Here is an 18457-nt window from a genome sequence, read left to right on the forward strand (position 1 = left end):
ATAAATGCCAACAATAAATAACATCCACCGGCTACGCGTGGGAAGTGTGTAGTGTATATGTGTGTGTTTAAATGTGCCTTGCTTGCTTCTATGTGTGTATTTCAGTGGTATGCATGTGTGTTAGTGTGTCTGGGGATGTTTTGTAATACAACGTTACTGTTGAGCCTCTCTGTGGTCAGTGTTAGCAAGCAGGTGATTGCATCCAAGGTCATGAATAATGTTGGTGCCCTGACTAAGAATTTATATAGTCAAATTTGATTGGTCAAGACATGCCTATAGTCGACTGATCGGTGAATGTTTTTTTTTCCTTCTCAATAGCGACAATGGCTTTCATTTTTTCCACACAGACAAAAAAGCTGAAACGCGCCCGGCTCCATGTGTTGTCAGTTGTGTTTTTGCCCCTCTGTTTAAGCTGTATGTAGAAAAATAATAATAGAACGGAGCGGAAATCGATACACAGACAGACACGTCACTTAGTTAACCTGCTTGCTTTTAGTTGTTGTAAATAGAACTTTCAGCCCTTACATAATTTGCCCCCATTGTAGCAATCCACAGAAAGAAGGGGAACGACAAGGGAGTGAGTGGACAGTCTATGAGAGAGAGCTGCGAGCTCTGCAAGTTACCCCAACTTGTTGAATTTTTGACAGAATGTCATTCATAAATTTAAAAACAAATTGCACTCTGATAGTGCTATGTTCTTATGTCAGTGCTCTGATTAAGACATGCATTCCAAAATAGGCCATATATCATGATTTTATTGGGTGAAACAAAGCAATTCTATGTAAAATCAGATATTCGGCATCCCCATATAGCCTAAATGGAATTATCCTTTGTTTCATAACCACGTTTTTCACCACTGCGACGGTTCGACTGTGAGATTCAAAACAGGCTCCTTAGATCGAACCGTCAAGTAGTCAACTATTCGGGGTCGCCCCTACAATAATATGAAGGGAGAGGGTAAAGCATGGTGGTTGGTGTCAGACTAAGTGACAGGGGGGAGAGCTGAGGCAGAATCAAACACCATTTGCTTTGAATATTACCCAAACCTAACTCCAATCCATCCATATTTCAAATGATGATTACTTTTAGATCATTTTACATTTAAATGTCCCTTTTCTTTCAACCCCTCTCTCTTACCCCATTCCTTAGTCTCTTTATGTCTGATGAACTCTTTCTCCAAATTCTTTTACCTCTAATAAGAATCATTACAAAGGTGTGAAGACCCACGCACTAAGAGACCATTCATAACGTTTTCTAAAGATCAAAAAGCACTAAGAGTCATGTTCATATTCATGAATATTCTTTACCAAGGTGTCTGACGCAAGTCTTTCTACCTCCTCATAACAGCCCTCTCTCATGACACAAGTGATGAATTAACCTCCAAACCCGTAGGGGGGAACAATCCTTTTGACTTTTGCCTTTAGTCTGTTAAAATCCTGCCTACCAATCCCTCGTTCAAACTCCCAGAGCTGTCAAGTGAAGGAATAACACAGCTTAAAGTGACTTTGTTCACATTGCCATTGATCAGCGCCCACTACTGCGTCTTCCCGGTTCAAGCAGAGCTTTCATAGAGAACTCTGTCTGAATGTCTCTGCTCGTTTCTCCCCTCCTCTTTCAATGAATGTCTTATAACCGGAAGTTCAAATGGTTTGTCACATAGAACCAAACTTATACAACACAACAGAACCAAAGAGGCAAAGATTCCTCTATAAGGAATATTACAAATGACTGGAATATCACGGATAGTAAAGGTTTAAGAAAGAAGTATGAAAGGGCAAGCTTATTAGTGATGAGTCCAGTTTTTGGTAAAGGTTAAAGCTGCTCTACTTCTCTGATACAACATACTGTATCCGTCTGAAAGTATCTATTGATATCCCTGGAGTAAAAAGGGAAAGATACCCAGACAGACTGAAATCACAGAGACACCCCATTCTGCTCTATTTACCTTTTAACCTTTTCTCTTCGCAGCGAGTACATACTTATTGAAAGATATTGAGAGCTACTGCTATTGCTACTGAAAGCATGCCGAAATACACTCCGACCGTGGTAATTACAGACGCAGCGCAAACATGCTGGGAGGGTGAATTTATTCCTATGGGGGCGCGTGCAGTACGGCTGGCATACATTAAAACATCTAAACAAAAGGAGACGTGGAGGAATCCCTCCCTCCACCAAAATATCTACTTTCTATTTTGTATCTATATGGTTGGATCTCCTGTGTGTGTGTGTGTGTGTGTGTGTGTGTGTGTGTGTGTGTGTGTGTGTGTGTGTGTGTGTGTGTGGAAGGCTATTCATCTTTGACAGACGCCTGCAATTCTCTGGCATGTCACTCACACTACAATTTAAAACATCATCGCATTGTCAACTGAGGGAATTCCATGAATGACAGCAAGTAAACGATCGTCTACACATGTGTGTTTATGTGCGTCCTGGCACTAGAGTGTGTCGTGTGTGTGTATATATATATATATATATATATATATATATATATATATATATATGCACGCACGCACACACACTTGCGCACCAATCCAGAGTGTGTGACAGAGGAGGCAATTACCAGCCATGCTTTTCCTCCATGCTTTATTTGCAATAACTGTCACCGGCAGAGCCTTGGCCTCCTTATCTGATTTTTATGAACATACTTGTAGGGATTACTGAGATTTGTGAAAGCACTGCTGGGAAATGGGAAAGTGTGTGAGAGGATGAGAAAAAAGGAACAGTAAGGAAGAGAGTAGCAAAATGCTAATCTGCTGTGGAAAGGGATGAAATATTAAGTAGCAGTCTCTCTCTCTCTCTCTCTCTCTCTCTCTCTCTCTCTCTCCTCTCTCTCTCTCCCTCTCTCTCTCTCCTCTCTCTCTCTCTCTCTCTCTCTCTATCTCTCTCTCTCTCTCTCTCTCTCTCTCTCTCTCTCTCTCTCTCTCTCTCTCTCTCTCTCGCTCTCTCTCCGTCTCTCTCTCAGAAGTTGGTCAAAAAAGAGAAAAAAGGCAAAAACAGAGAGAGATTATTAGACAGTGATGATGATGGGCTTTTTCTAATTGCATCATGCCTGAGGAGCTAGGAGAGCGTAGCCATCAAACTCTCACACCACACCTCTCATGAGTCGACAGCCCATGGATAGCTTTGCATTTTTTTCTCTCGGCATCATTCTGGCATTTGAGGCTGCTGACAAGAGGTAAGAATCAGTTTGGTGCATCCCTCCAGTTAGAATATAAGTGCTGGCTGTAGTGGTTAAAGAGCCTGTTGAGTAACTTGAAGGTCAGCAGCAGCGAATAAGATCATGTATAGTCACATTATTTTGCCTTTACACTTTTAACATCAAATTTTGAGATTGAGAAAGCTTCCTACATTTACATATTGGGACTCCACTGTTCTTTGATAGTAGGAATGAAATATGAGCCCATTTGCCACTTTATGAATATTAAAATGAAAGAAAAGCTGTAGACCGATACATTTGGAGCTAAGTCTGGGGGTTGTGCATTACTAACTAGAGAAACAGCACATTAGCAGAGTAAAATGTGTCTCAGAGGGCCATTACTCCACAGGTTGAACAGCTCCTATGGCGGGGTTAACAGCCCGGGTGCCGGGCTGAGTATTATGGGTAGGATTGAGGTTGGCATCAGGGGCCCCTGGCCTGCCAAGGTGCTGTGCCGCCCCGAGCCTGCTGTCAGAGCGACTGAGTGCAGGCTGGACGAGGTCAGTAGCCTCACCATCTGTTGCACGACAGCCAAAGTCACCCTGTACGTAAAATGTGTGTCTGAGTGTGAGAGTGTGTCTGTGTGTGTTTCTATGTGATGTGTGAGTGTGTGCACTGCGCATCTGCACTAAAGGTGTGAAACTTAGGGAACGGTGTGTGATCAATGATTCTCAATTCTCATTCTGTGTGGGTAAAAGTGGGCTGACTGCTAAATATTAAGGTGCATATGAACTTCAATGTCGCAAGTTTAGAATTATCACTTGTTAATTCATAATCACTGTGATTTTTAAGACATGTATTTTGTAGGCATACATCCTTCATAGGGAAGCAGCTATCAACCTCTTTTAGTGAATATAACACTGATTACACATGACACAAGAAAGTAAAAATTGTAATGCAGAGGGTATAATGGAGAGATAGACAAAAGTTGATGGGATGAAGGAGCAGTAAAAAACAAATCAGTGCAGCCACCATGACAAATCCATATCCCAGCTGCACTGAATGTTACACATTTACTGATTTTTATCTTTATTTTAATTCCTAGGGTCCTATTTTAACGATCTAAGCGCACAGCGTGAAGCGCATGGCGCAGGTGCGTTTAGGGCGTGTCCAAATCCACTTTTGCTAGTTTGGCGGCGGAAAAAAGGGTCCGTGTGCCAGGCGCGTGGTTCAAAAGGGTTGTACTTAGAGTCTTCATTAATTCATAGGTGTGTTTTTTAGGCGTAACATGCAATAAACCAATCAAAGTGTCATCTCCCATTCCTTTAAAAGCCAGGCGTGTACCTTGGCGCATTGCTATTATGATGGCGGATTTGCACCGTAATATTTGTATTTGTAATCTTTTGCATGTTTGTGTGTTGCTGCGCTTCCCTGTGTGTGTGTAACAAGCATAGTGTGCGCGCACTGTGCATAAGCCTAGGCACATTTTACTAATTTGCTGTTAAAATAACAATGAAATGCTGCGTTATTGACTTTAGACCAGGTTTTTGTTGGTCAATGGCGCGATCACTTCCCGCCGCCTCAATATAGCAATACGCCAAGAATTCACCTGAACACACCTCCCTGTAAGACCAGCACGCCCATGGGCACTCAGATGGGCGCAGGTGCATTTGCTATTTAAACAACGCGGGCGCTGGACGGGAAACTGTGTCGGTCTTAAACTAGCAAAGACACTTGCGTCGGGCTTTGCGTCGGGCTTTGCGCCACGCTGCGCCGGGTGCATGATAGGGCCCCTAGAGTGAGTTCATTGAGTTAGCTGGGATATATTTTGGATCAAATTGACTATGGGAGTTTAGTTAATATCCTGTAAACAATAATAATTGTATTACACACCAAAACAATTACCATCTAAGTTATTCCCCCTTTTCTAATATTTTTTTTATTTTAAAGTGGCTATAAGTAACTTTCAGTTTGTGTTGATTCTTGCTGCCGCTTTGAACAAAAGCAGTAGTGTGTTACCACACATGCTGTCGTAAAGGTCTTTTCTTGGTTTCTTTACGGTGCTGTATTGCCCACTGTATGACTGCGTTAGCGTTACCGGGAGGCCATACAGTTGCGACGAATGTTTTTCTGACACATTCATTTACAATTAGACAATAAGTTACTGATGCATCGTTGCATTTCAAGTGTAGCATACGGTAACTAGCTTACTTTGGATGTCTCGTGCGCTAAACCGGGTATCACTGTTACTGTGTCACGAGCCAAAGCATTAAGAGTTTGTTGTAGCAACCAACGTAATAATAATAACTAGGGCTGCAACAACGAATCGATAAAATTCGATTATTAAAAAAGTTGGCAACAAATTTCATTATCGATTCGTTGTGTCGCGCGACACGCCACTCAGTCGCAGAGATAAAAGCAATTGAGTTGAGTGCCGTGCGGAGCGGCGCGGAGCGAAAGAAAAGAAAAAAGATCAGAGCGGGGATAGAGGAAATACGGAGAGAGACCAGAGAGACCCGTAACGTTGTTCTGAAACACATGGCGGAGGCAGAGAAATCAGTACGACCTAAGTCATCCAAGGTGTGGGAACATTTCACACTAAATAAATCAAAAACGTGTTAATTGCAAGATAAGCAAAAGCGACACGGCATGGCACGGGCGCACCACGGTGATGATTCAGCACCTAAAACGTAAACATGGTGGAGTCCTTGATAAGGAGGAAGGGAGTTCAACAGCAGGGTAAAGTCACTACAGAATCCTACTTTTGTTCCGTTTTAAAGTGAGGAACGTAACGTCCCTCCAGTGGTGCTTACTCGTTATCCAGCTTGACAAGCATGACAAGCTAGCGTTAGCTCGTTAATAACAGTAGTAATGCAGGACTAAGGACACGTTTTTATTCACTCGCCTTTTTTGGCCCATTAATTTTTCAATTTGTTGTCATGTATATATTCTGTGCTTTGTCCCATATCCGTTATTGTTGACAAATATATTTGTGTGTGTTGTACTTTTTAATTTCATTTTAAAGTTCTTTTATAGCACTTGGCCATCTTAAGCTGTGTTTAAATGTGGTGTACAAATGAACTTAACTTGCAATTAATACAATGATGGTAATAATTTAATGAATAAGCTTCAAGTGTGTGTGTCTGTGTGTGTGTGTGTGTGTGTGTGTGTGTGTGTGTGTGTGTGTGTGTGTGTGTGTGTGTGTGTGTGTGTGTGTGTGGTCTGTATCTGCTCTTTGGGTTACTTACCTTTACACAACTATTAACTAAAACAACAAGTATGTATGCAAGTATGTATTGAGTTGATGTAAATTAATGCTTTTTTGTTTTTTTATCCGATTCATCGATTAATCGAAAAAATAATCGACAGATTAATCGATTATTAAAATAATCGTTAGTTGCAGCCCTAATAATAACGTCAGTTTTGAACCATTTACAATCCCATAATTGTCTCCATCTGTTGAAAACCCGACCGAGTGTGACTCGGATTTCAATTTTGTCTTTCACTTTCCCTTTTAGCTTTTAGTTGTTTTTCGTTTAATTTCCATCTTTTCTGTGATGGTCCTGCCCCAGTATCAGCCACAACTACAACATATAACTTCCAAAATAAAATTAAAATACAATTAGGCCTATATAAAGAAATCTCCTGCTACCTTTAACCTGGCAGGATACTCACTAACAGGCTTTTCCGGTGTTACAAAGAAATCTGTGACCCATCAGAATATGTTACTGTAGCTCCGTCTACCATCCGTAAATCATTTTGTGACTTTGCGGGAAAAATCGGACCTGGGCAAAGGCACTAATAAAAACTATATAAAGATAGCATTCTGTTCTGCGTTTCTTTTTTGTTTAAGAGTGAGTATAATAAGGTACCATTCTTTTCCAGTATCAAGTACTTGGCCCTTCAAGACGTGTGGGAATTCCAACTTGTTGCAATCAACTGTCACACGTAAAGTGATATTTTTCTATTTTCTGAGTGGGACAGCTGTACTGAAAATATATTATAAGGTGAGGTGCTGGCTGGCTACTGACCACTTCTCGGGGCAGCAGGGAGTCCTCTGGGCGAATCACCGACAGGTTCACAGTCCCGCCCATGGGCGTGGCTCGGAGCAGGGCCACCACCTCTTCCTGGCTCTTACCATTCAGGTCCACTCCACTAACCTGCACATACACCAACAAACAGTATCATAAGTCCTCAGATAAGCACATATACGCTGGTGAAAATAAACACGGACACTCAGATACACGCACACTCGTTAGAAAAACTAAAATCAAAGAGCTCTTCCATTTTAATGAGGGGAAATCTTCTGTATGGCCTCCACATAACCTTTATGCAGATTACCCTCTGAGCCAGTTGGAGCTGGTATTAAGCATGGGTTATTTCCCCCTAAAGTGAGCACTAGCTGATTTTCATGTCAGTCTGATTGAAGTATAATCAAAATATTGTTCCGTCTAACCACTTTTCGTCAGCAATTCAAAGCTAGAGCTGAATTGTTTTAGCCATAGGGAACGCAGTGTGTTTGACTCCTTTCAACAAAAAGCTCTGTAAGATTTCATTTCAGAACAAAAACCATACCAGCAAAAGAGTAATTAGTCTTTGAAATAACATACAATCTCACAGAGCACACATGTGAGATTGTATGTGAACACTACATAATGGTTAGAGGTTGCAAGGAAGTGCTGCCCCACCTCCAGCAGCTGGTCTCCAGCTTTCAATCGGCCATCTTGGATGGCGGCCCCTCGAGGAAGGATGTTTTTGACATAAATGGGAGCACTGCCACCAATGGGGACGTCTCTGGATGTGATGCTGAACCCAAGACCCTCTGGACCTAGGAATAATGGAAAAAAATATGAATATAGTAAGAAATGTAATGTGATATTTTACAGAGCAGTTTTTTTTTTTTCATGCCTAATTGCCATAAAGCGAGTTCAGAAGTTTCCTACACAACATCAATCCTTGAGACTTCAGTGTCTTGCTCAAGGACACTTCATTAGGTATGTCTTGCCAGCATGGAGTGCATGAACCTAGACAGTAAAAATGAAAGATTGTCAACCGACATGCTCTCGCGCTGTGCCATCACAGAAATATCACAGTGATATTACTGATTTACTGCCTTGTAGAAGCTTTATCGTTCTGAAGAGGGAAGAAGTAAATAATGCGCATGTGTTTATGTTTAGTAAAGTGCTCCAGCACCTCCATATGAGTTCATAAATGTCAACAACAAAAGATTTGTTTCTCCAGGTAAACATAGTGACATTCATTTTCTTGCTTTCATTTCAAAAAGTCACTAACAGACAACCAGTATGTACTATATAACACTGTGGCTATGAAAACAATAGGAATATTCGATTTTTTTTTTTTCCTATATATGCTTTTTAGAAGAAATATTGTTTATCTCATTATAGTCATTTCTAATAAAAGAAAAGTAAGAGAAAGGAACCTAAAAATGTTGTGCCGTGCTGTCATGGGGCTTTCACTGTGACTCTTAGAAACTGGACAGACTCTTGAAACCATTTCTGAAAGCTCCTTTTCATTACATGCCGCTGTAACATGAGAAACCACAATGCAGGGATCAAATTATGGTTTTCTACCATATTCTGAACCACCTATAGTTAATACAAACATACTTACTTCCATCCTTGCCATCAGGGTGTGTCTCACTCACATGTTCTAGGAAGTCAAAATGAAAATATGTCCCTAACTCTAAATATAGTGTCAATGCTATGAACCAAAATTGAGTGTTTATGATAAGTGCATGTGGACTTTAAAGCCACTCTCGCAAGTCACGGTCAGATTAAAGGCTGGTTAGTGACCAGAATAAGCAGAGAAAAGTGAATGATTATGGATTGCAAAATGCATCAAAATGCTGCTCAATAGCCTCTTGAAATGTAGTGAATTTCACCTAAATAGCAAAAATAGCAAAAATGCTGTTTTCTAAATCATCCGCGTACCATGTGCCAGATGTTTAAACCAAAAAACCCATTGGACTTTTTGGTACAACAGCAGGGCAGGAGGCTGCGCTCAAATCATGTCTGGGTCAAGGCAACCTTCTACTATATATAGAGAGTTTAAAGTTTGCATAATGTAGAAAGCAGTGATCCTTATGTGCTCATTAATAGTTGTTTTTCTTACTGATGTATCATTAAGCAAGAGCTACATGCCTTTTTTGAAGTGCAGTGAGTGATAAGGCTAAATCTGAGAAAACACTTCAGATAGCGGCTGTGCAAAACTATTTCCTTTAGGTTTTAAGACTGACCTTTTAGGTTTTTCAAATGAATATGAATTGCTGGTCCGGAGGAAATAGGCAAATACAATAACGGATAAATAAGACGATCTCAGGCTGACCTTTTCTGCCGAACAGACCTGAATTTGTCAAATAAAAGCAAGAAATGGTTTCAAATGTCAGCTAGGGAATGAGGTAAACCAAATAAATTGTGTTTGTCCAATAATTCTTTGACAGAATATTTAAAAATTAAATAACCCTGCTACATAATGCTTTTCAATGAGTCATTAGGAACCGTGTTTAGAGAGATACATTTCACCATGCATAACCTAGCCGTCGGCATTTCTAGCAGTCAAGTAGGGAAAGTCGCATTATGCAGTTTCAGCGGAGGTTTCTCTGATGGTAACAACGGTGATTAGCATTCATGTCAAAGTTGCTGCTCATTTCACAGAGCTGTCAGCACCTCATGGCTCATTATGACCTACTTTTCCCAGTATGTCTCTCTCGCTGTCTGACAAACTCTCTGTCGTCTTGCTGACAGTGATGGTGTTGATGAACAAAATAAAACACAAAGAGGGAGAACTGTGCGTGGCAACTTTCTTGTGGCCTCTGCACACAAACAAACTTGCGGAAAGGTCATGAAGAGGTTGCTTATAAAGTCAAAAAGTTGAGCTGTCGAGGATGATGATGTGCTATGATCCCTCCATCAATGCAGCATGATAACTAAGCAGACAGAAAAAGCTGCCATCGTTTGTGTTGAATGTTAAATCTGCAAAGTTTGTCTTCTTGAATGCCAAACTTTTAAAGGCCATGGTATACTCAAAATTGAACTACACAGATAGAGTAATAAAAGACGACAAATTTCTAACCAAAAAAGTGCCAATGTGATTTCTAAATAAAGTTTTGTTCATTACCCCATCATCAGTGATATCCTACTGTGCCTCTCTCCTACAGTTTCAGATCCGAATAAGCTGCACATTATAGTTCCCCTTTTAAATCCCCTAAATCACAGTCTACGTTCCCTTTTCCACTGTAACCCCCCTCCCATGCCAGTGTATTTCCCTTTCCCCTGGCCTGCACATGGGCTAATGAGCAGAATCAAACTCCTGCCCATTGAAAGATCCCGTCATTAACAGTCTCCAATCAGGCAATTAGGAGAATGCATCTCTAATAGGCCTACAGTAATTAACCACTGACGTCTTTATTTTGGGTAATAGAAGACCAGGATAAAAGTAATTGTATCCTTTCTGGATTAGTTGGAATCCTGGCTCCAATAAGCCAATTAAACAGCAAACATGAGGAGAGGCTGAGGCACATTAGAATGACTTAATGGGGTGTGTATGTCCTTTTCTACTGCAGTATTTGATTAAGTCACTCTTGTTAATTTGCCAAGTAAGATCTGCTCCTGCCACTCGGAATTCAGGCCCACTTAGACCGAATTACAACAATAACGAGTCAACAACACAACTGCTGAAGCCTTTCTAAAAGTACATTAGTAATGATAAAGTCTGATGGTAATCATACGGAACTGTCAAAATGGATTCCAGGGGAACACTTCCCTCGACTCTTTTGGATGTTAGTGCTTTAGTTAAATTTCCAATTCAACAACATTTGGACAATAATTCATCTCCATTTAGAGTTCACAAATGGCTTGACGTTTACAAGCGAGGCGCATCCATTCCGGTAAGCCCGAATTTAAATCACAAGCAATTATCTCAGAAGCCATTATTGTCACTTGGGCAAAAGAATACTTTTGAGAGTTATGACTGGTGTTGAATCAGACCAGGAAGTGGCTCGTGAAAATAAACTATACTGATGGCAACAGTCTCTGGAGCTCCACCAGCATTGCCCCAGCTTGGTTTCACTGAAATGAGAGGTTTGTGTGCAGAAAAAAAGAGAAGAACTTTATCACATTATAAACAAAAAAATATATAACTTGCATTGCAGCCCCACCGTGTATATAAGAACTATGAAACTCTGCTGGCAGCACTCGGGGACCCTGGCCAGATATATTAGAGCAGCTTGTGACAGCATTTCCCTTGAGCGCGTTGCATTTAGCCTGCGCTGCTGCCCTCACTTGCTGCACTATTCCCTGAAGCTCGCTGCTACGGCTTCGGTGCCAGCTTTCGACTTAACATCTGCTCCCGCCAACAGAAAAAAAGGATCAAAGAGAAAGAGAGAGACAAAGAGTAGGCGAGTCACCTCAGCACTGGTTCATTTTACAACCAACTGCTCGTCAATTCATATATATATATATATATATATATATATATATATATATATATATATATATATATATCAAAAGGCCTGTCCAAGTCCACAAACAAACCAACCTCAGCTGAAAGCAGACTGATTGCTGAATCTTAATATTTCAACCACAAGACCGTGGTGATGTAGCCTGAGTGCATCAAACCACAACCTCTGCTTTCAAGAAGCCGTTGATCTGTGTTTGCTTTTGGCCTGCTCACTTAAACAAAGCCCTGAGGCAAGTAGAGATTTTGAATATTTCTTGATAGATTTAAGGTTGTCTCCCTCAACCTCAATCGTTTACTCTGGGGAAAGAAAAATGCATACAGATGATGAGACGGCCCTTTGTCCACTTTGTTTCAATGAGGAGTAAAGAGTGGTGACAGAGTGGGACAAACGTGATAGAGGCAGAAATAGAAAGATAGAGAGAGAGAGGTGTTATTTGCAACTGTTCTCCACTTGGAGGATGAACTGGTTTCAGCTGCTTGATGATCAAAAGAGTAAAACTGTATGTTTGTGTCTCAAAGTGAACTTTAAGTGCATTTAAATGCAGAATGCTGCTGGATGTGGTGATTAATAAATACATTCTCAGCCAGTCACATCACTGGTCTCATCGCTCTGAAACAGCTGTGCCAATCACAGTGAGGCATGATGCCTCACTAGCTCAACACATTGGCTTCTCCGGAAAGTCATATTGTTGTCTGGATGGTGCAGAGCAGTAGCATGAGCTTTGTAATGCATTTTGAGGGTAAAACATGAGGAGCTGTTTTTTTTTTTATTTATTTATTGTAAAGCAGGATTAACAGGCTCCAGTAATTTGATGCCTCTCGTATAAGGGGCCAGAATAATGTGTTATAATCGACCAGAATGATGCGTGTAGAGGTGTGCGGGGAGATTTTGGAGCAGCCTGGTGTCATTTGCATGTGATTTAATGAAGGTAAACACAGTGGACGACCGTGCGTAATGGTAATGCGCTCTGGTGCAGCACATCTTCAATCGGAGGTTGCAGATTTATTAGCATGCCTGTCCTGCTGCTTTCAGATGGCTGCAGGGATTGGAGGAACTGAAGGAAAAGCTTTTCATACAGTACAAAGTAGTTGTCGACAACAGATACTGTAATAATCATCCATATTAATTCATAGATAAATGCAGACTGATTTACAGATGTTCCTGCTTTAACCACATTAAGCGTTAGTTTTTTTTATTCTGATTAAAAGATATCTACTGGTTGGAGAGTGTTTAATTAAAATAGTTTATTTATATTTTTGGCGTTATTGTATTATTACTGTGCATTTGCTCCACATAATTGGTTTGCTCTTGTTAATAAAACAACCAAAGTGGCAGCAGAGTGACATTGCACCAGAAACAGAACTTAGTTCTGAAACGTCTATTTGGACCCAATTTTCCATCGAAATACCCAAAACTTGATGGACACCGTCTCATTTAAATGAGCATCCGTCCTGTTTGCACCTCTCCTCCCATGTGTGCTCCGCGTCCTCTGAGCGGCAAAATACCACACAAACGGGCAAAGCAGATTTCAAGGTGAGGAAAACACCAACTGGTCAGAGTGATGCATGGAAATACAAAAGTATTATTCTAATGACATGCAGAGAAAGATTTTCACTTTTACAATCACGCATTCAACTTGAACTTTCAACTTGATTTGTCCCCGAAGGACAATGGGATTTTTGGTGTTCGTGAGTCTGCTGGTTCTTACCTTTCTTCAGCTGGATGTTGAATCTGCGTCCTTTGTTCTTTAGGTAGGAGCTGGTGGACGGATTTGTGCTTACCCTGCGCTGCAGGGAGGGAGAGGTGGAGGGGGCTGAAGAGGTCGTGGAGACCAAGGTGTGGGGTAACATGGTGTACCGTCGGCTGGGCTCTGGGGTGCTTCCTGCCAGGGGTCCTTGGTGGCTATAGAGCAAGACAAAGATTTGTTTTTGTACCTACAGAACAGTGACATAATGTGGGGGAAAAGAAAGCAGAAGTGTACTTCCATTGATATTTCCAGCATGCTGTTTTGGTATTTTCTGTTTTTTTTTTAAAACTAGTAGTAAGTCAAGATTTCAACAACAACTCAAACCAGAACACATTTTTTTATCATGATATTATGGCAAAAAAAATCATTTTAAACAAGTATCAGGATGACGTTTGGGCAACTATTAAATTGAGTATATACATATATGGCCGTTATCTGTCAGGCTGCTAACAATGAAATGATTATTTCTGTGAAATAGAGAATATGGACTTAATGTAACATACAGAGAATGGAAAGAGGATTTATGAATTTAAATGATTGAAATTAAGACTGTAAACCCGTACACAAGGACCTACTTGATGAACACCCACATGTTTAGCTTTCTGGAATCAGGCCAAAGTCATTAGAGACATTAACAGAAACCACAGGCAGATAAAATGGGCTTTTAACAAGATGATCAGTGATGCGGACTTGGAGGTCTCAGGTAGAAATTATAATTAAACTGCTCTCTTGCCTTTTATTGTGTCACTTATAAACATTGATGGATTTACAGTGAACATATTGAGGAAAAGTCATTGACTGCTGTGATTAAAACAGAATTGCATTCATTGGGAGCCTGAGACTGCTTAGCCTACTTATGTGCAAAAACATGAACCTTTGATATTTTTTCAAGCAACTAGATGGAGTGTGTCTCACTTTCATCTGGCTTTCTAAATCTGTGTAGGTTTTCTTAACATCTACTCAATGTCCACATGTTTGTGGGATAGGGATACACAAGGTAACTCTTAAACCTACTTGTGGTTGAGGCCTGGTTGTGGTCCAGCTCTGGAAGTCAGCCCCCCCACCAAACTGGACCTGTCCCCCGACTGCTGAGAGTCTAGGCCAAAACGGACTCTGTTGGAATGGGGCGGGCTGAGCTCGCTCTGGGCCGACAGCAGCTCGTACTGTCTCTTCATGGCTGCGGGGACCACGTGAAAAAGGATGACGGGCCCACGCATCGCCTGCTTGAAAATGTTTTGGGCTCTGGAGGCGATACAGAGAACGTGAGAGGGAGAGGGGAGGTCATGCAGACAGAAATGAATTAGTTTGAGCATGATAAGAGATACAAGTACAATAGTGTACTATCATAGCTTGTACGATATAGAAGGATAAGCAAGGCTATGTGCTGCTGTATGTTGAGAGGCGATAGGGAGAGTTGAGGTTAGCATGGCTATTCACAGAGCTACTCACTGCTAACAGCAGAGGAGGAATGGAATTACATTATCTATAATTACCAGCATCAAGACAGGAATGAGATAAGGATGGTGAATGGTGAGTCAGTGATGAAACATTATATATTGTGTATTCTATATTATACCAGTGGAACATACTGTATGAGGAGTATCAAAGTCTCTCTACAGTATAGTAGTCTGTGTGTGTGTGTGTGTGTGTGTGTGTGTGTGTGTGTGTGTGTGTGTGTGTGTGTGTAAGCAGACATACACTTCACTCCTTACACACAAAATAAGAAAAAATTGCCAAAACACACACTCAGTCTCATGCGACTTTGGGGCCGAATAAGAAAAGACAAGAGCACAACATGATTCCGAGACGCAAGAATTGTTTAGTCTGGTTTGCTGGTGGCACTTAGCATATAGATAGGCTGGCCAGGAGCAAGCCATGCTGCAGCATAGGGGGCCAGAGACGCAGAGGATTTTTGGATTCCAACAATCCCACCTCATGTTTTCAGACACCCATTACCACGCCAGTAATACCATGCTGATTCTATCCAAATGACAGCCGTTAAGCTGCTTCTGCCACAACAGACAGCACTTCATTCGAGCAGTGTCACAGAGGCGAGGCGCGCGCGCCGTACCAAGCCACTTCTGCAGGATTTGGTCTCTCCCATCTTCATTCTTATGGTAATTCACAAAAAATCACTCACATATGCACACTGAGGGGTGATGACGGAGTGAGTGTGTGTGTATGCGTGTTTGTGCACAAATGTTCCCACCTGCACATATACAGTGCCATCACTCCAGTAATCAGCCTCCATGCGAGCCTGATTGAATAATAAATTACCCCATCAATGCATCATTACATTCAGTTAGATTAAGCGGTTCAAAATATTTACCCATGCAAAACAATCCAAGGAGATTAGACTATCACTTTAAATTGTTGCTCTGTGCGGCTCACAATCAAGGGGGGGGGGGGGGCAGACGGGGAGGAAAGTTTAGCTCCTTCAACTCATATTCATGCAGAATCACAAACATCATATGCATTTGGATGCTGGCGAGGAGCGTGTTTGGCATGGGGTAAGTGCGGAACGCTACAAAACATCACTCCCTAGTGGATTTGGTTTGTAAGCCTCTTTCACAGTAGAAAAGGCTTGGAAGGAAACTGGGATGTTTACTAATGACATAGCATCGTTTTGAAAAGAAAGAAAAAAAAGAATGCTAAAACCTTAGTGGCTTTGTACACAGTCTGATGAACACATTAACATAATGTGGTAAGGTAACCGTGATAGTCTGGAGTTTTACAAGCTGATGGAGAGCTTTTCTTATTTTTGCGAAAGTTGGTTATAAAAGTTTAGGTATGCCTTGCTTAAAGAACATACATTTTGACAGCTATAATTGTCCAAAAAAAAGATTTTTTAGTCTACTTCTGAATAGAGAGGGGTTCAAAACTTGATTTCTGCCTTGGTTTCTGTCAATCATCCAGCAGGGTGGCATAAGCCCGGTGGTTTTAGATGACTATGTCCAGCCCAGTATGACTGTAGGCTGGGCCTTCGTTAGCAGGAATCCGGGCTATTCTTCTAACATCTTCCTGTGGAGGAGTGGATGATAAGGGAGAAAGCCAAGCAGACCTCCGTACACTGCCTTAAGAATCCAGCCTGGAGAAGAAGCAATATATTTCTCAGCCTGACACACACACACACACACACACACACACACACACACATAAACAGTGCGTTTCACTATCTTTGTGGGGACCCGTCATTGACATAATGCATTCCCTAGCCCCTTACCCTAACCTTAACCTTAACCATCACAACTAAATGCCTAACCTTAACCCTTACCCTCACCCTAACCATAACCTAATTCTAACCCTAATCCTAAAACCAAGTCAAACAGCCCTTTGAAGTTGTGGGGTCCAGCATTTTGGCCCCACAAAGCTGGTTTGACCCCACAAGTATACTGTATTCCCGGTTTTTGGACCCCACGAATGTAGTTAAACAAGAAAACACACACACACACACACACACACACAGCCATGAGTGTAGTTAAGATGTCATAGCTAAGGGTAACTGTGTGTGTGTGTGTGTGTGTGTGTGTGTGTGTGTGTGTGTGTGTGTGTCAGCATGTGTGCAAGTATGTGTGAGAGTGCTCACATTCGGGCGCATGTGTGTGTGAGGGAGAATGGTGGCTTAGGGTAAATGGGTGGAAAAGTCCCAGGTTCATATCTTTATTCCACTTTAAGAAATGAAGAGGAGCGATGAATCGATAGCAATGAATCGAGAGAAGAGTGTGGGCGGTTTTGGATCAGCGGTGGTGAAGGACTGCAGGTCACTGAGACCTATTACATGAAGGCCAACAAAGTCAGTAATATTGCTGTTTTATTGTGCTGCTGTGTGGGTGTCACATCTCCCTGACGTTTGGGCTCCACTTATCTACAGCAACACTATTTACTGCCACTGCTCACAGTATGGCCTGGGAGGACCGTGCTCACTGTATGTGTCCTAACAGTAAGCAGTGAAAGAAATTAAATCGGATGACATGCAGTGCACCTGACAAGAAGAGGGCATACTGAAGTAGAAACTTTAGAGTTTATAATGTATGGAAAAGATGATGTCACATGTACAACCACCAATAGATGGCTGACTTTAGAGCTTACTGTTCGAAGCGCAGGTGGCGAATGTCTCCCTGATTAATTTTGACAATACAGTCGTTCTCTTGGAAGAGACGCTCCTGCTCGGCTTTGCCCCCACGCTCCAGTCGCTTCACCAGCAAGCCCTGAGTCCTGGAAATAATCACACAACAGGTTACAAATAAAACATCATTTAGACACATACAGTACTGCAGCAATTACATCACACACAGCCACATATACTGTATACATCAATATACTGAACAGCAGGCAGCAAGTTATAAGCATTGTCCCCTGCATCTATATATTTACAAAGGTAATGACATTCCACAGAAGACTAGAAAAGAAGGCAAGGGGGAGGAAAAAGAAGTGAACATTGAGATAAGCTAGCTGAGGAGCACTATCCAAAAAATGAAGTAAATATCTTAGTTATCCAGAGTTGATATCAGTTGTTTTGTTATGGCCTAAAGATGTATTACTTATAAAACAACAGTGCAACAAAGTTTTGCAAGTTTTTGTGTATCTTGTGTATCTTTTCCCCACCAGGTTTTTGGGGAAAGTAATTAGGTTTACAAAGTAACGCCAGGTTGTAACATACTGTAATTTTGCACAATGCTGTCACTTAAAGTTAACTTTCCATACTCTAAGCCAAACTCCTGCATTTAGCTATGGCCTGGAGTAGCACTCTATTGCTTGCTAAATGTTAAGCCTGTGTCCATCTGTCTGTCCTGTTCTCTGTTTGCCTTTCTGTAGGCAGGTTTGAGAGACTGACAGGGTGGGTTCTCTGAGGTAATCCAGACCAACAACTAAGAGATCATCTTATGGCTTCAGAGGAAGTGCTGCAGTTGCCTTCACTAGAGCTTAAGACGAGAGCCGGTAGTGCTGGAATAAATACCCAAGCAGTTCCACGGCAGTTGCAGCTCAGCAATCCCTTCAAAAAAAAGACAACCTTTACCTTGGAATACTTCCCCCCTCTAAATAAATACATCAGTGAGCTCATTGGGGCTTTAGTTAGGCCCTGAGGATAACCACA

At 41.5% G+C, this 18457-nt stretch overlaps 1 protein-coding gene across 6 annotated transcripts in view; it reads right to left on the reverse strand.

The window, feature by feature from the left end:
- LOC116064851 (partitioning defective 3 homolog) overlaps window positions 1-18457 on the reverse strand; it is a 379664-nt gene that overhangs the window by 176020 nt on the left and 185187 nt on the right. For all 6 annotated transcript variants that reach the window (XM_035998104.1, XM_035998105.1, XM_031320165.2 and 3 more), the window contains 5 exons: window positions 17452-17577; window positions 14377-14604; window positions 13324-13517; window positions 7825-7964; window positions 7168-7296 (listed from right to left, as the gene is read on the reverse strand). In XM_035998104.1, coding sequence (XP_035853997.1) covers window positions 7168-7296; window positions 7825-7964; window positions 13324-13517; window positions 14377-14604; window positions 17452-17577 — 817 coding nt within the window. The remainder of the gene's footprint in view (window positions 1-7167; window positions 7297-7824; window positions 7965-13323; window positions 13518-14376; window positions 14605-17451; window positions 17578-18457) is intronic.

The sequence above is a fragment of the Sander lucioperca genome, chromosome 23 (genome assembly GCF_008315115.2).
Source record: "Sander lucioperca isolate FBNREF2018 chromosome 23, SLUC_FBN_1.2, whole genome shotgun sequence".
NCBI lineage: Eukaryota > Metazoa > Chordata > Actinopteri > Perciformes > Percidae > Sander > Sander lucioperca.